At 41.9% G+C, this 18,839-nt stretch overlaps 1 protein-coding gene across 1 annotated transcript; it reads right to left on the bottom strand.

Annotated features, from left to right (window-relative positions):
* Nucleotides 1-3,567: 3,567 nt before the first annotated feature.
* Nucleotides 3,568-5,316, bottom strand: LOC131444884 (general transcription factor II-I repeat domain-containing protein 2-like). Its single transcript, XM_058615586.1, has one exon. It carries the CDS (start codon nucleotides 5,314-5,316, stop codon nucleotides 3,568-3,570), a length of 1,749 nt encoding a protein of 582 aa, XP_058471569.1.
* Between the last annotated feature and the right edge of the window lie 13,523 nt (nucleotides 5,317-18,839).

The following is an 18,839-nucleotide window of genomic DNA, read 5'->3' as shown; positions in this document are numbered from 1 at the left end:
TCAAAAATATATTTTTGCACTTGATGATTGATTATTTACATATATAACTGGATTTCTCAAACTTGTTCAAAAAATGAATAATAATTTCTAAATAAAATATTTTATTGCAACTGGTCAGTCTGTAATAAATCACTTGGCTTCTCTAAAGTTATTTGATATCCTGGACACAAGTAACCACAGAACCCTACTCACAGTCCAACACACACTTCATGCATCCTACAACCACAAAAAAACTACATAAAATGTTGGTTTCATGACATTCCTGCTCCACAGCCTCCTGTCGTCGCCGCCTCCACCACGTCCATGCTCCAGCTAGCTCACCCCGGGCTACTTCACAGGTGACTCGGGCGACTGTTGCCCTTTTATGACCAAATGTCGTCTCCAGTTTGAACTCAATCCTGCTGCATTCCCCACTGAACGGGCTAGAGTAGCATAAGTAATTTCTCATTTGAAGGACAGAGCTGAAGCATGGGCCAGAGCTGAATGGGACAGACAGACCAGTATTTGCCACTCTTTATGGACACTTTATGCAAGATCGTGGGGGCACCGGCACCGGTCGCAGGCACCGGGACCCTGGCCGCGGCGAGCCCGCTCGCTGACCCGGTGGATGAAGGGAACGGAATAAACGGAAGACTGAGTACAAAGTGAGTATTTTGATATTTATTTTTACCATCACGTTTGTCTCTGTTGACATGTAATGCCAGCTGAGCTAACTTTGGCATATTTACAGTTCATTTACATCTATGCTACTGTAGGCACAGATACTTTGCATCACTAACGTTGTGCTCATTGTTTTGTAGAGAGTACCTCACTTTGTGGAGTGGATCCTGAGAGACTGTGTAAAGACGATCATCTTGTTTTACCTGTCTGTGCTGGTCAGGACATCAGAAGATATTCAGCTCCTGAAAAGCAGCACTGTGTCTATGAATAAACTGTTGATGCTTGTAGCAACCGATAACGTAATAACGGCCAATAATGTAATAATGGCCAATAACGTAATAATTTAAATGCATTAAAACCAATAACGTAATAAACTGCCAATAATGTAATAAAGTTGTTGAGCCAATAACGTAATAACTTTTTGCCAATAACATAATAACTTATTACGTTATTGGCTGGTTATTACGTTATTGGCCTTGCATTAAAAAAATCCTTTGATAATGTAATAACTGAGCCAATAATGTATTAACTGAGGTATCACTTTATTTTATTTTCAATTTCTGGAGAGAAAGTGTAACACTTAGCCTTAAAGGGGACATATTATACCCTATTTCGCCAACCCTGCAAAACCCGCCCCTTTCAGAACGCTCGGTTTTGTGCGTGGTCCCTTTACATGCAAATGAGACACAGGTAAACACACACCCACTTCTTCCAGGGGGTTTCTGATTTGTCCTTTTTACTGCGCTCACTCAGCTCCTGTTCCCTCCGCTCCATTCCTCTCCCCCTCCCTCCACTAGTTCTCTGACAATATCAACATGGCAGCGTGCGCGGAAAACAGCGAGAGTGCCGTCACAGGAAGAGACGTCCGACACAAGGATCAAGCTGAACAGTGCCGAACTGTAAATCAGTTAAAAAGACTTAGGGACAGCACCGCTGATCGCCACCGCTGGCTGTGTTCAACTTGATCCTTGTGTCGGACGTCTCTTCCTGTGACGGCACTCTCTGTGAAAATCAGTTAAAAAGACTTAGGGACAGCCCCACTGATCGCCAGCGGCCTCCAAAAATGTTATCATCTGTCGAGGCAACTGAGACCAATGGAGACCGCAGTGCTGTCATTGGTCAGTTAACGACGCATTCCCGCAGCCACTAGCGCTCTGGCGGTGAATTGCAATACCATACTGAAAACTGCAACGTACTACCCCGTCAAAGCGTCTGTATTGTCACAGAGTTGGATACACAGGGTACTATAATGGAACCCTAAGAGTGACAGATAAATCCAAATTGCTCCTTTAGGCCTCCTGTGGAGGGGGGTTTGAGGGTGGAGGGGTATCTATAAGGTCGGATATCTGTTGCAAGATGCAATATTAAGGCTAAGTGTGGCACTTTCTCTCCAGAAATTGAAAATAAAATAAAGTGATACCTCAGTTATTACATTATTGGCTCAGTTATTACATTATCAAAGGATTTTTTTAATGCAAGGCCAATAACGTAATAACCAGCCAATAACGTAATAAGTTATTACGTTATTGGCAAAAAGTTATTACGTTATTGGCTCAACAACTTTATTGGCAATTTATTACGTTATTGGTTTTATTAAATTTAAATTATTACATTATTCGCCGTTATTATATTATTGGCCGTTATTACGTTATCAGTTGCTACAGATGCTCACAATGAGCTATAATAATTCAGAGTTTTCTTTCTATTATTATTTTTATTATCATTAATGTAGTAGTATCAATAAAAAATAAAATTCATATTGGTTGTGGTTTCTTTTCTAGCCATTAGAGTATTATTAGATGAAAAGTGATTTATTTTGGAGGAAACGGTTGATAAGCACTTCAGAATGAGAGCTACTTTGATGACAACTGCATCATTTTTATTGTGTAAATCTAACTTGTGTAGTATAGTAAATATTATAACAAAAAAAATCAGTAACTATTCGGCCTCCTTCCACAAGTCTTTACTGTTGAACTGTGGTGTACACATGAATGCAGGGTAATAAATATATGCCAAAAATATGCCAACTGAATTAGCTGTGAACATTCTAATTTTGTCTATATAGGCTATGAATAATTAGATGTTCGTGCACACTGAAAGTGACCGTGGTGTGAAAACATTGTTACTTCTTGAACAAATATGAATAACATTAAAACATTTAAATACATTATTCTCAAGCGAAAGCAAGGTGGCTTTACTTTGCTATCAGTTTACTTATATATTTCGTATGTATAATTGTCTATCAAGGTTACTTTGACAACGTTGTCGCTTTACTGCCGTCGTAAACAATGTGAGCAGAAATAGAGTCGCATATAAGCGTCAGTCTTACCCTCTCAGCGACTTCGTGTTGGAAATGGAGACCGTGAACCATCTAAGTTTCCAGCTTTTCCATGTCTTCAGTGTCTTCTCCAAAACTCCATACTAGCTTCATCAGGCTTGCACCGCTCTGAAACTCTGACCGGCAAATGATGGGAACTTACTGCTTGTCCTTTCCTTGTTTTTACTACACATTCCGGTACAATGTAGCACCATAGAAAAACAACCTGAGTAATTTACAGGTCTGTAATGTATTCGCCAAGTGATCGCTTACGGGGGTTTGTGTGTTTACACCATCCATTGTTTACACAACTAGCGCTGTCTGCTTTGAAGCTTGAGACAGCGAGCGCAGTGCATTCTGAGAGTTGCTGTCGTTCATCTACATCAGGGGTGCTCACACTTTTTCAGCATGAGAGCTACTTATAAAATGATCAAGTCAAAATGATCTACCTACTACAAAAAATGCAAAACATATATTTATTTATAAATATATTGAGGATTCTTTATATCGCATGAGCCAATATTGCACAACACAACACAACACAATTAACTATGTACATTTTTTGTCATTACCCGAGTTTATTCTGATGACTAGCACTGAATTGAATCAGCCAGGGATGCATAGTCCGGACGGTAACTGCTGACAGCCAGCCTCAAACACACTTCCAAATGTTCATCAGTCATGGTGGAACGGTACTTGGACTTGATGATCTTCATGTGGGAAAAGGCGGAGCCGAATAATGCTGTCAAGGAGGTAGCACATTTCCTCATGTTGGGGTACTTTACCTCTGTGAGTAAGTTCCAGAACTGTCCATGAGCTCTGGACTTCAGCTCAATGTCAGCTTGTAGTGTCAAAATCTCATCTTCCACTCCAGAAGAGTTCAGGTGAAACAGTGTTGCAATTTTTGATGCGAGTGAATCAACCTCAGCATCTTCCCGAAAAGGATAGCACATGAATGTAGCAACTGGCTCGAGCAAAGAAAAGTCTTGAAAGCGTTTGTCAAACTCTGACAGACAATTGTCAATCTGCTCTGTGTAGCGTGCAGTGTCAAGTTGCACACAGGCCTTCCCTTGCATCTCCAGCTCTGACGCCAGGTTCTGGAAGTTTGCCAAATCATGGAGCTGCAGCTTTGAGGAGAGATGTTGCATCTTTCGTTTGAAAGCATTAACCGAGCTGATCATATTGATCACTGTTTTGTCTTTTCCTTGCAGCTCTAGATTAAGGTCATTCAACATGTTGGTCAGATCGGTTAAAAATGCCAAGTCTAACAGCCACTGACCGTCATTTAGTTGCGTGTATTCTGCATGTCCAGCTACACGGAAAAACTCCTTAATCTCCGGAAAGAGCTCTCGAAATCTTTGCAGGAATTTCCCTCGACTAAGCCATCTCACGTCAGTGTGTAGCAACAACTCAGAGTGGTCGCAGTCAGCATTCTCCAGATGTGCACGGAATAGCCTTCTTTGAAGAGATCTGGCGCAAATAGAACAGGCGATCTTCGTTGCAACATCCATGATCACTTTCATGTTGAGCATTTTAGCGCATAACGCTTGTTGGTGGATTATGCAATGGTAATTTAGGAAGTCCGGGAAAGCATCGTCCTGCCTGCACTTTGCAATAAATCCATTCAAGCGGCCAACCATTGCGGGTGCTCCATCTGTGGTGATAGACATCAATTTGTACACTGGGAGCTGAGTTTTCCCGATAAAGTTTTTAAACGACTGAAATATGTCCTCTCCTCGCGTCTGTTCTTTCATGGGCAGTACTGTTAATAGCTCTTCTTTTGTAGTGATATCACTAAACACCATACGAATGAAAATGCACATCTGGGCTGTGTCACTCACGTCCGTAGATTCGTCCAACTGCAGTGAGAAACACTCGCAATCTCCGATGTCCTTCCAAAGTTGCTGGGTTAAATCCTCAGCCATGGCTTCACAGCGCCGTGTAACTGTACTTCTTGACAGCTGGAGAGCTTTGATCGAAGATAATATTTCTGCCTTATTTTTAAAGTCTCGGAACAATGAGTCAGCTGCTTCAACGAATGCCTCTTTTACCATCTCTCCGTCTTGAAAGGACTTCTTGTTATTGACAATGATGTGACTCACCCGGAACGATGCTTCGGTGGCAGCTTTCGCTTTTGAAGTTTGTTGCATGAAAAATGACTGCTGTCCGGACAACTGGGATTTCAGTTCCTTCACTTTTCTCTTTCTCAGCTCGCTTTTCGGCGGGAAGTCGGTCTCGTTTTTTCCATGAACAGTCCGAAAATGCCGCTCCACATTCCCCTTCTTTGGTATTGCTATGGTAGACTGGCAGATGAGGCAAACGCACTTGGAAAATGTCATCGTGAAAAAAAAGTCCTCCTCCCATTCCGTATGAAAGTTATACGTTTTTTTCTTCTTACTTGGTCCAGCTACCTCACTCATTTTTATACCCTTTCTTAGGTTTGAGAGAAAAAACCAAAGGCTGAAAACTGGCCGTAACTCGCTGACAAGCTTGCTAGTTAGTTAGCACTTAGCGCAGTTGTTTGCTCATGCGCAGTGACCTAAGTGTCAGACAAAATTCAGATGTCATCTGACTGGCTGCCCTGTATATCAATCAAAAGACGGGATGGATGATAGGTTGACGTCAATTTTTTTAATGTCACGCGATCTACCAATAATACCTTTGCGATCGACTGGTAGATCGCGATCGACGTATTGACCACCCCTGATCTACATGAGCCAAAATAAAATTTTTCTGCTTTTCTCGGCCAAGAAGGCACTTACTTCAAATATTATTTCACATTTCTACCACATAGATGGTCTAGTTTTAATAGACATTCATCTTCCCAAGGGTGGACTATCCCTTTAAGGGTAAAAAATTCACACCACAAGTCTGTGTATCGGAGGCTCAACAACTGCTGGCTGACCAGATAATGGATATGAAAAGAAAACACCCAGACTCCCTCATCATTATTCTTAGGGATTTTAACAGTGTGAACCTGATCCACAAACTCCCAAAATACAGACAGCATATTAATTGTCCCACCAGGGACACCAACACACTGGACCACTGCTTCACTGTAAAATGACACATCTTGTGCTTTTCCCCGGGCTGCTTTTGGACTCTCTGATCACTGTCTGCTTCACCTCATACCTATTCCTACGGACACAAATTAAAAACTTCTAATCCTGTGGTAAGAACTGTGAAGAGGTGGACAGAGGAGTCAAAGCTGGAGCTACAAGCCTGCTGTGACTGCACAGATTGTCCATGGGTTCCATGGTGGCCCCAAGCCAATTGCCCATGTGAGTTTACGGCAGGATTACACTAGGTTTTAGGTAGGCCCCAGCTGGGTAAAACAGACAAGACCCATCTTGGTCCCAGCTTTAAGTCCTATGTGGGTCCTAAAAGGGGACAGTATTGGGCTGATATATGGGTTACAAGTGGGATTGTCCATGGGTTCCATGGTGGCCCCAAGCCAATTGCCCATGTGGGTTTACGGCAGGATTACACTAGGTTTTAGGTAGGCCCCAGCTGGGTAAAACAGACAAGACCCATCTTGGTCCCAGCTTTAAATCCTATGTGGGTCCTACAAGGGGACAGTATTGGGCTGATATATGGGTTACAAGTGGGATTGTCCATGGGTTCCATGTTGGCCCCAAACCAATTGCCCATGTGAATTTAAGGCAGGATTACACTAGCTCTTAGGTAGGCCACAGCTGGGTAAAACAGACAAAACCCATCTTGGTCCCAGCTTAAGTCCTACATGGGGACAACATGGCTAAAATATGAGTGGGTTCCACTAGGTATTAGGTGGGCTCCAACTGGGCAAGATATGCAATACCCATCTTGGTCCCAGCTTTTAGTCCTATGTGGGTCCTAAATGGGGACAACATGAGTTGAAACATGGGTAGCAAGTGGGATTGTCATGTGTAATCCTGCCTTAAACCCACATGGGCAAGCATGCAACCAACATGCTTGCCCATGTGGGTTTAAAGCATGATTACACTAGGTGTTAAGTGGGCCTCAACTGGGGTAAATACACAAGACCCATCTTGGTCTCAGCTTTAAGATCCAGTTGGATCTCAGTCTATGCTACCACACTGACCAGAATGAACGGCAATTTTACACATTTACACAAAAAACCCCTCGCTCAGATGCTAACAGTCAGATGAGCTGCTATAGACGACAGTTTACAGGATAATACCGGTATATGACATGAACTGACGTGTGCCATCAAATGATAATCTGTTGGATAATAAACAACAAAGTAAGAATTGAATTTAAAAAATGGCCACATTCTCTGATTTCAACTTTTTATTCATGAATATTTTCTGGTTTTCAATTAAATATTTTTAAAACTTTTTATGAACAAAATATTAGATATTAGACAAATAATCAACAGATTAATTGGTGATAAAAATAATTGTTCCAGAAAAACAATGTAACAGTTTGTCAACATTTTGCAAACTTTTTAGCTAACATTGGCAAGAAAACAATGCAATATTACAAGTTAGTCTCTTGCACTCACTCATATTCCACCACTGCTCAGTACTGTTTAATTTGGAACTGGCTGTCTGGATGCCCTTCGTACTCCTCTGTCTCTTGCGCCAGTGAACCATTTCGACAGTGCCTTCTCTGCTTCCTGCTGGTTCACCTTTGCCGTCAATGAATTCTTCTTAAGAGCCTCTGTAAAACAAATTTGGTTGACAGTATAAGCTAACATTAAAAACATATTCTCTTTAAACACCATTTAGAATCCATTAATTGCTGCTGCACTCTAGCTTTGATTCTCCTCCTCCTTGTCCTTGAATGGCCATGGAAATAATTAATTTCACTTAAATTACTAGCACTGGAAAGTCTGCTGACCCTGTTCTTTCCTTTCTCATCGTACACACTCGGGCTGTCAATTTCCCTCTATAATCTCATTCGAAATCCATTCTTTATTATTTTTAATATTCAACTTGTATTTGAATTTTCAAGTAAAATGTTAATACATTTAACTTAATATGTGGTTGCTATACATTCTGTCCACTGTGCCATGCATGGGACACTAGCAGACTGCAGGTGCCTCGCGAGGGCGTTAATATAATAACGCTGTCACATATACCTCCGTGGCAATTCTGTCTCTTACGGCTAAGAACAGTGTACCTTGGCTCAAGCTCCTGGATGAAGTATTTGAGACCCGAACCCTGTGAGATGTTGAACGGTTTCATGTATTTGTAAATAAAGCGTACCAATTTGTCCGTAATAGCATTCTGACTTGCAGCTGTAAACCCTGTGAAACCCGAAAAATTTGTTCCAATGGCCCAAACACACACATGCTTACAGAATGAATGAAACTGAGCAGAGGGCGGTAGTAACGGTCCACCATCATGCACTTCACGTGGCCTACTACAATTTTTGAGCTTGCAATAATATCAGAACTGAAAATGACAAATGAGCATGAACTGACAACAGATTGTGCATATGGTAAACTAGTACATTCAAATTACTTACCTGGCAAAGAAGAACACTTTCCAACAGTGAAGAACTGTGATCTGGACAAATCTAAATGTGACAGGAAGACAATGGTTGAGAGAAGCCAACAGGAGGCAATTTTTATAATTTATGTTTTTGCACAGGTGGTTAACATTCACCCACCAAAAATAATATTTCAGGTGAAATTCACAATTTTAATGCACTTGTAGATGAAAACTATATCACCAGCCTAGAAATATAATTTTTAAACACGTTTTAAATGATTAAATAAAATAAAATCAGATAAAATAAATGCATTTTATAGACTCCTTTTTTCCCCTCTCAGTCAAACAGTGTACACTAGCCTATAATTATATTATATTAAATATTATACGTACAATTATCAGAACAATAGGAACATTAAGAGCATCTTACTTAAAGGTTTTTTTTTTAAATGTTCATGATGAACAAACATTGTCATTGCTCCACAGCCGGACCCGCCACACACATTATGAAGTACACAAACAAGATCCCAGTAATAAAATGGAGCCTTCTAAGATGAATCCAACTTGGGATTCCACCGACTCCACCGACGAATGACAGCATTTTCTTAAAATGCATACCTGAACTCTCGGGAAAAACAAATACCGTAAAGCCTAGAATCAGATGAAATGGATATAGCTTGAACAATTAATTTAATGTAACACTAGCTTTATCACTGCTTACACAGCTTTTTAAAAAAGCAGCAGCAACAACAACAAAAAGTTGTGGCTGCTGAGCTAATTCACCTTGCATTTTTGTATATGAAATTGTTTATAATGCCTCTAAGTTCCACTCAAATCTTTACTATTCATTTTAAAATTGACATTAAATACACATATGAAAATGTATATATTAAGGATATAGAACAACAGCAAAACCATCAGCAATATATGAAGTAATAAGTTACATATAAAGCATTCTTAACAACAGTAATAATAACTGCAGACTTCAATGGGGAAGAAAAATAATTATGCACATAAATAAGTTATAAAGGAAGTAACATGGTCTAAACAAACAAACAAACACACACACAGCAGACTATTTTTCACACACTCAAAAACTACCTTAAAATGCCTTATTGTCCTAAACAAAATATTTTCCCTAAACTATACTGTATACTATGCAGAACTGTATTACTGGACAGTGTGCAATATTAAATTGTATGTGCATTCTCAGCAGCTGCAGGAGGCTTTACAAAAGTGCAAAACGACATTTACCGGCAGCAAAATAGTTCCACTCAAACCTTTGCAATTTTAAAATTCACATTTTACATACACTGTATATGAAACTGTCTTTATTAAGTAATAGAATATTGAGATATTTTGGCCAGTGGCTCTAAGTAAATGAGAGAGAGAAGCTGCATAGAGAAAAACATCTTCTCTTTGACACCATATACTCAAAGACGTCGCAATGGATTCGTGCTTTGGTGCACTTTGCATGACTTTTGTCCTGCCTCCGTAACGCGGAGGTCAGGTGCGCTCGCACCTGTTATCAGATGCGAGCCGTGTGACGTTGCAACGCGCCTTTTGTGTAAACCTTTGCCCAAGAATTGCAGCGAGTCCGCGAGCCGGGCTGCGGCTGCTGCATAACCTGCGCAATTCCCCAGTGTCTGAGCTCACAATACTTCGATAGGTTAATACAATACAATTTTTTCATAATAGAGAGACAGGTATGCTACTCACCAGTGTCGAAAGTGTGCTGCTGCTGCTGCTGCTGCAGAGAGCTGCTACTCTTTGCTGCTGTCGGCGCTGTTCTTACCGGCGCAGGAAGAAATTCAAAATAAAAGCGCGCAGTGTGACGTTATTGACCGTTATTAAACTCCTAATTTCTAGGAGGCCACAGCGACTGCCTTTTTAGAATCCATCACACCATTTGTCAAACAATGTTCCTGCACATAAACTATGGAGCAATGAATATGCCAGCACATGTCAACAACAACAGATGAATAATTCACAAAAAAATGACAGGCAGCTGATCTTGGATCTAGAAGTATGTTTTTAAGAAACATATTTAAATTTAAAGCCCAAAACTTGTGCCCTGAAAAATAATAACTCATTTTTATTTAATTATAGATTATTAATATTGTTTTATTTACTAATTAATTAATTAATTAATTAATTAATTAATTAATTAATTGATACCATAGCGGTCATTTTGACCGTTCATAATTATTTTGGATATAATTTCAATGAAAGGAAAATGAAAAAAGTGAAAATAAATAGATGTGTAATGTGAATATAGGTGATAGTAAATATGAGGAAACAAAATGTGAAATCTGCCAAGGGAGAAAATGTGTTAATTGATGAACATAAATTGAATCTGCTCTTGAAATTACAGATAATTAACTTTTATTTTATTTTAATTTTTCATTTATAGCTCAGTAGAAATTAATTATTTCTATCAAAGCATTTCACTGCTTTCTTTTCCCCATCTCTTGCCACTCCTGTCGGAGCTTGTGCACCATGACGTTTCGGGCTTTTGCGATCATGTGGACAGAGCGCAGTTCAGTTGCGAGGCGCATGATGAAGTTTCTCCATGTCATCACGCTTTTTTTATTATAAAGAACTGAGGCATTTGTTGCAGCCAGATCGAGGATCAAAACACTGTTACTGGACATCTGCGCATGGCTGCTGAAGGGAAAGCAGCTTGAATTGTAAAATGTGTCTGGTTTAGCCTTTTCCCCACTCATGCTGCAGTATACAGTATATCCTATATTTGTTAATCAATGTAGTGACTTGCGAGTTAAGTACAGCGCTGAGGTTTCGTTTTTCTCAGCACCTCCTGCTGAGAATATGTTCCCGCGGCTATGGATCAGGGGGTCAAGATGGGGTGTTACTGTGAATTTCACACAACCTAATATATGTATCACCTGCCCTGAAGCAAGTGTGGATTGAAATATGCCTCAGCCCCCCAGAAGCTTAAAAAAAAAAAAAAAAAAGGTCTCAAAACTCACTTCTGAGGCTGCGTCTTGCAAGTGTCTAAGTCCGAGACCCTTTGTGCTCTAAAAAAAGAGGAAAATTTTTCCTGAATACGTACATGCAGTAAATTTGGTTTGCTAAATCCTGCGGCCAAGAGTATGTACCCAAAATTTGGGGCCATATGCTCTGGGCCCCGAATTGCAGCCCTTTAAAATTTGACAAAATTCCTGCAAATTTGGGGTGAGCATAACTTTGCTGTGAAGCGTTCAACATTTAAAGGGGACATATTATGCAAAATCAACTTTTTAACCATTTCAATACTTATATTTGGGACTCTGGAGGCCCTAGCAGTAGCCAAAGTGTGGAAAAATAATACTCAGTCATGTTTTCGTGGTCCCCCTTAGTCTAAGTATAGGCGATAAAACACTCCATGTTGAATTCCCTGCGCTTATGACGGCAGCATGCGCATTTCACCGCGAATGTTACCGCCCCACCAGTAAGTTTACTTCGAGAGCTCCACCTTAGCTCCACCTTGTCCCTGCGAGAGTGCAGGCGAGGGAGGAAGAGCGGTATTATGTCAACGCGGAGGGACAAGTGTGCTGTTCGTGGCTGCACAGTTGAGCACAGTGTTTTACACAAACTTCCAGCCTCAGAGGATTTTATATATGAAGCTAATGTGCCGGATAAAGTCAGCAAACGTGTGTTTGTGTGTTCGCACCACTTCGCATCAGACTGCGGCCAGCGGTCGCCGTATTTAGTCAGCGACCGTATTTCACCGACGTACAAACACACACATTGTTAAGAAAAGGTCACAGAGCTCATAACTGACCATTCTGACACGTCCTAATTAAAAATATTTTCCTCCATGACCGGAGCACAGACTCAGTCTGTTATTGTCCCATACAGCAGCTGTTTATGCAGCTCGCCGCTGGCGATCAGTGGTGCTGCACTCTCTGTGCAGCGGTGCTACACTCTCTGTGAAAATCAGTTAAAAAGACATAGGGGCAGCACTGACTGTGCTCGCCACCGCTGATCGCCAGCGGCGAGGGGCGAGCTGCCTAAACTGCCGCTATATGTGACTGATCGCCAGCTCCGGAGCATACTGTCACCCGTCTGATACAGTCACATAAAGCGGCAGTTTATTGAGCTTGCTGCCATGTTGATATTGTCAGAGAACTAGTGGAGGGAGGGGGAGACGAATAGAGCTGTAAAGGGCTGTAAAGAGGACAAATCAGAAACCCCCTGGAAGAAGTGGGTGTGTGTTTGCCTGTGTCTCATTTGCATATAAAGGGACCATGCACGAAAACCGAGCATTCTGAAAGGGGCGGGTTTACCAGGGTTATTGAACTGCTATGATGCTTCATCCTTATGGTATTTTGACCAAGGCATGTCACTGACATGTTCATTAGGACACCAGGGAACTATTTTAAAATAGGGTATAATAATAATTCCCCTTTAAATGCCAAATCTGCTCCCCAGGACCACGTGAACAAAATGTGAGCACTTTAGTATCTCAGTAGGCCCAGCAGGAGGTATATTTAATTTTACATGTTTTTGGAGTGGAAATGAACAGGGTCTACAAGGTTTCTGGCAGTTTGGGGGTCTTACCAAGCAAACACAGGTCCTAATTCAGCCCTCCTTGGAGTCTACATGGGTCCCATCCCTCCAACATGCTCCTCAGGCCTCAAAAAGCAGGATTTTCAAAAAAAAAAATTGGAAACATTTAATTTGCCAAAGCAATTTAAACTTGCACCAGGTAACCAGGATGGAGTTGGTCCTGTGCATATAAAACTAGTTTAGTTTTAAATTTACATTCAGGGATACTATTGTCAGTCAGTCAGTCATCATCTACCGCTTTATCCTCCACCAGAGGGTCGCGGGGGTGCCGTGCCAATCTCAGCTACATCGGGCGATAGGCGGGGTACACCCTGGACAGTTCGCCAGTCCATCGCAGGGCCACACAGATACAGACAAACAACCATTCACTCTCACACTCACTCCTATGGTCAATTTAGAGTGTTCAATTTACCTAATCCCCACATTGCATGTTTTTGGACTGTGGGAGGAAGCCGGAGAACCCGGAGAAAACCCACGCACACACGTGGAGAACATGCAAACTCCATGCAGAAAGGCCCTTGTTCCAACCGGGGCTCGAACCCAGATCTTCTCGCTGCAAGGCGAGAGTGCTAACCACTACACCACCGTGTGGCCCCTGGATACTATTGTACAAAAAGAAAACTTAATCACTTTACTGAACCTAGATCATTTTACCCAATTCCATCCCATTCCCACTCTGCTACCTATATCCCTATGGAGTCCACCAACATGGGCTTAGCATGTGGGGCCCATGTTACTGAAGCAGCATGGGTCCCAGTTATTGTTTCCAAGTTCCACCCCATTCTGACTTTGCCCAATTATATCCCTTATGGGGCCCATAGAGTAGGCCCACATGGGCTTTCCATGTGGGGTCAATGTTACTGAACCCATATGGGACCCACACAACCTTTCTATTTCCACCCCATGCCCACTTTGCCTACTCATATCCCTTATGAGACCCATATAGTCAGCCCACATGGGCTGACTATATGGGACCCATGTGTAAGGAACCATATGGGGCCCAATAAATGATACCCAGTTCCACCCCATGCCCACTCTGCCCACTTATATCCCCTATGGGGCCCTTACAGTAGCCCCACATGGGCTTTCCATGTGGGTCTCATGTTAGGTAACCCATATGGGGCCCACATAACTTGCCTACTTATACCCCATGCCCACTTTGCCTACTCATATACCTTATGGGACCCACACAATTTGCCCGGTTCAAGCCCATGCCACTTGGTACCCCTGCAGCCCATTTGTAACCCATATGGGGCCCACATAACTTGCCTACTTATACCCCATGCCCACTTTGCCTACTCATATACCTTATGGGACCCACACAATTTGCCCGGTTCAAGCCCATGCCCACTTGGTACCCCTGCAGCCCATTTGTAACCCATATGGGGCCCACATGTACATGTTGGCTGGGGACTGGAGTATCTTTGAAACTGCAGCCACTGACCTGAACGAACTCACTGACACTGTGATGTCATACATGAGTTTTTGTGAAGAACTGTGTGTGCCAACTAAGACATTTCACGCATTCAGTAATAATACACCACAGTTCACACCAAACTTAAAGAAGCTGTGCCAGACCAAGGAGGAGGCCTACAACAGTGGGGAACGAGCCCTGTACATGTCATGATCTTCTCTCTCAGTCATCTCATTTCACCCCAGCTCACCAGCCCCTCCTTCTCATCACCTTCCAGCCACGCCCTCCTCATCAGCTCAACTCCACTCACCTGTTCACAGCAGCTGCACCTGATCACTATAGCCCACTATTTATACTCCTCTCCACCATGCAGTCACTGCCAGATTGTTCTATGTCATTTGCACTAGTCTTTCCAACATTTTTTGGACTGGTTTTGACCTGTCTGCTCTGTTTCTGTTCTGGTGATCGACACGGGTTCTGCCTGTTCCCTCCCAGCTTCCCCTTGCAAGCTTTTCTCTGAACGTTGTGGTAAATAAAAGTCATTACCAACCAGAGGTTGTGCTAGATTTTTTCGTTGTCTGTCATTTTGACTGACAGGGTCATAAAAATCCCGTCATAATCAATTTTTACCGGTCACTTTAAATGATAATAATGACATATTCAATTGCATTGGTCATATTGCAGTGGAATATGAACAGTTCACCTGTGGCCTAAACGCACAGTCTCACACCTTCCTCCTGGTCCACATGGACTTAAATCGCGTGCCTGCTTGCGCATAGTTGCGCGTGGTAGGAAATCCCGCAACATGCGCTCCTTCTGCACCAGTGGATCAGCTGCACCGGTCACAGACGCGCTCCAAAGCCTCCTGTCCATAGCTCTTTAACACGCTGTCAGCACTACAAGGATAGCGAGATGCACTGACCGTTGTCCAGGTCAGAAATTATGCTCAGATTCTCCGAGGGGAATCTTTATTTTGTCGCACAACATTTTTCTATCCTCCCTCCTCAGCCAGGAGAACTCCCGCTCCTAACCGCTTCCTCGCTCCGCTGAGGCCAAGGGCTGAGTTTGTCCTTCATCTGCATCTATACCTCTTTTTTCACCTCTTTTATCAACATAGTTTTTGGGCTTTTTAAAGAAACTTCTGACACTCAACTGCCGTGACATTTTTCTTCTTTTCTACTTTCAATTTACTGTAATATGCTCTTCACCACCAAGTGGTCAGGGGTGTGAATTGCAATCTGTCAAAATGACGGATGGCCCTCAGATTTTTCCGCCACCGTTTTAAAAAAACGGTCAATGACGAAAATATTCGGTTAACGCGACCCCTGTTACCAACTGTAATTGACTATGATATCAAAGATATTCCAATTGAACAGTATTGAAGGTATGAATCTGAGCACCGACTCTCAATCCCCATTTCTAACAGTATTCATGTACAAAAAGTAATAATTTATTAAGTGAAATAACAAATCAATTAAACAATCATTCACTGAAAGTGAACATTAATGCATAATGAAAATATACTAATTTGAATCAACAAATATCACTTAGTAACTCTAAAACAACACAAGCTATATACAACATAAACACCAGTAGGTGTGTGTGTGTCTGTCTAACAGGAGATAAGAAAGATAACCCACTCCCACTTCTGAATCCAAAGTGGAGGAGGCATGTGCAATAGCAGTGACTGTAGACGCACGCCTCCACCTAAGATGGCTCCAAAAACACATTAATATGAGGTCACAGATCTTGGGCTGAACACGCAACAGCATGGCTGTAAACGTACGCGCACGTGTTCGAGACACAAGATGGTGCCTATGAGGAAAATTTCATTCATGAATGAAAGAGAGAGAATGAGTGAGAGAGAGAGTGAGGATCACGTTTGAATAGTGGGCAGACCAATTTAAAACCCCATAGAGACTGTGTCTATCCCTTGACCTGCTAAAGTAAAAACTAAAGTAAATAAATCGATAACAAACAGAACAGGAGTTAGACATTCTAACTTAATAAAGATTAATACCAACAATAAAATAGAGTCAAATAATACCACTTTTAAATGTGGACTATTAAATATAAGGTCACTCTCCTCAAAATCTGTTTTAATAAATGATCTAATTTCTGACAATTGTATTGATTTATTCTGTGTAACTCGGTGCCATATATCAATACATCTGAAGGTACCTTTTGTGATATTACTCCCGCCCTCATAGATTACCTTGTTGATAGTACAGCAGCCTCACTGCGTACTACATTAGATTGCGTTGCCCCTCTGAAAAAGAAAGTGGTGAATCAGATGAGACGAGAACCATGGTTTAACTCCAATACTCGCGCTCTCAAACAGGCTTTACGTAGATTAGAAAGAAAATGGTGTTTCAATAACCTAGAGGAATTTTATATAGCCTAGAAAGATGGTTTTGTAGCTCTAGTTAAAGTTAGTAACGATCTTCTCTTGGCTTCAGACAATGGTCTAGTTTCTGTCTTTCCTGTAAGATGTCTCAGAGACATTAAGTCCTGGATGACCTGCAACTTTCTATTTTTAAACTCAGAAACAACTGAGGTCATTACAGTCGGCCATAAACACCTCAGAGAAAAACTTTCTGATCACATTCTCACTTTAGGTGACATCACCATGGCTTCCAGTTCTACTGTGAGGAACCGTGGAGTTATTTTTGACCAGGAAATGTCATTTGATTCTCACATAAAACTAATTTCCAGAAGAGCCCTCTTCCACCTGCGTAACATTATGAAAATTGGAAACATTCTGTCCTTACAGGATGCTGAAAAACTAGTTAAAATTTTCTGTCATGCCCCCCCCAGAGGACAGAAATGTTTTCACGCACCCCCTGAATTGAAATACTTTTGAGAAATTGTATAAACCACTGTATGAGTTGTCCTGCCCTGCCTCTCACGCCCCCCCCGAAACCTCACCGCGCCTCCCCAGGGGGGCCCACCACACTATTCGAGAAGTACTGGATTACTGTAACACCTTATTATCAGGATGTTCCAACAAGTCTGTTTGAACCCTTCAGTTAATTCAAAATGCTGCAGCAGAAAGAGAGACCATATAACTCCAGTGTTAGCTTCTCTACACTGGCTCCCCGTACAGTTTAGAATTCTATTTAAAATCCTCCTCCTCACGTACAACGCACTTAATGGTCAGGCCCCTTCATACCTGAAAGACCTAGTCTTACCTTATCACTAGTGATGGTGAGATGAAGCCTCATAAGGCATTGAACCACTTGAGCCAATTGGTTCAAGAAAGGGTTCATTTCTCGAAGCTTCATGTGCACACGAAACCACCTACTGGCCAAGTGTATAATCACAGGCAGCTGTATCTGAACCACATAATGTGTGATGAATTAAATTTTTGTGTCTGTTAGAAATGACTATGGATTACAAAAAATATGACCAAATAATTTCTGTACATATGTCTTTAATACATTTTTTGAATGTATTCTGTGTGTGTAAATCTTGGTAAATGGTAATATAATATGGCAGGTTGTGCAATGTTTTTCTAAAGATGGCATGGGTGTAATCAGGCAGAGGACAGTGAAAGTGCTTGTGGAACTAGGTCAATGATGAGCCTCGCTGGCTCCATCCTATATCACCTATCCTACTCTACTAAATCTCTCTCTCTCTCCCTAAACTCTCCAAACTATATAAACGCTATCCAAACTCTAGTATCCAAACTCTCCAAACTATCCAAACTCTCAACTGACCGCAACTGTAATGTCTGAGAAAACACTGGACCCAAGATCTCTCTCTCTCTCTCCCTAAACTCTCCAAACTATATAAACGCTATCCAAACTCTAGTATCCAAACTCTCCAAACTATCCAAACTCTCAACTGACCGCAACTGTAATGTCTGAGAAAACACTGGACCCAAGAGCACGATTCAGAGTGTCCAAAAAAAGTTTTTATTTAAAGTAAAAAACCTAAGCAGCAAACAAAGGTGTAAACTAACTGAGGGAGGGAGGTCCAGAAAAACCTCTGGCATAAGTTGCAGGCAAGAGTCTTAGGCAGAGCAAAACTGGCAGGACGAGAGCAGGACATGTGGCACAACGATCTGACAGAGGGTGAATGAGAATGGGTTGTATTTGTAAGGGAGGCTGATGAGGATAATGAGGGCCAGGTGTGGAAGTGGGCGGGGAGACTCAGGTGAGTCGAATGAGGTGATTGCAGGGCCGACGTGAGTGACAAGATCTGCAATGACAAGAGAGTTAGTGAGGGCAGATCAACACAGGGAAAAATAAACAAAAGACAGTCCCTAAGCAGGTGACCCCGTGACAGCAACTCTCCTTCAAAAACCCACATTTTGAATGGAGCCTGAGGGGTCTATATAGCTGTAAAACCTCGCGCAAAATCTGAACCACTTCACGAAGCAATCACGTGGTACAGCCGGGCAGCGAGGCTTCGGACGTCATCATTTTTGGCT

This window comes from Solea solea, chromosome 18, assembly GCF_958295425.1.
Source record: "Solea solea chromosome 18, fSolSol10.1, whole genome shotgun sequence".
NCBI classification, from domain to species: domain Eukaryota; kingdom Metazoa; phylum Chordata; class Actinopteri; order Pleuronectiformes; family Soleidae; genus Solea; species Solea solea.
This window is presented reverse-complemented; position numbering and strand designations above follow the sequence as displayed.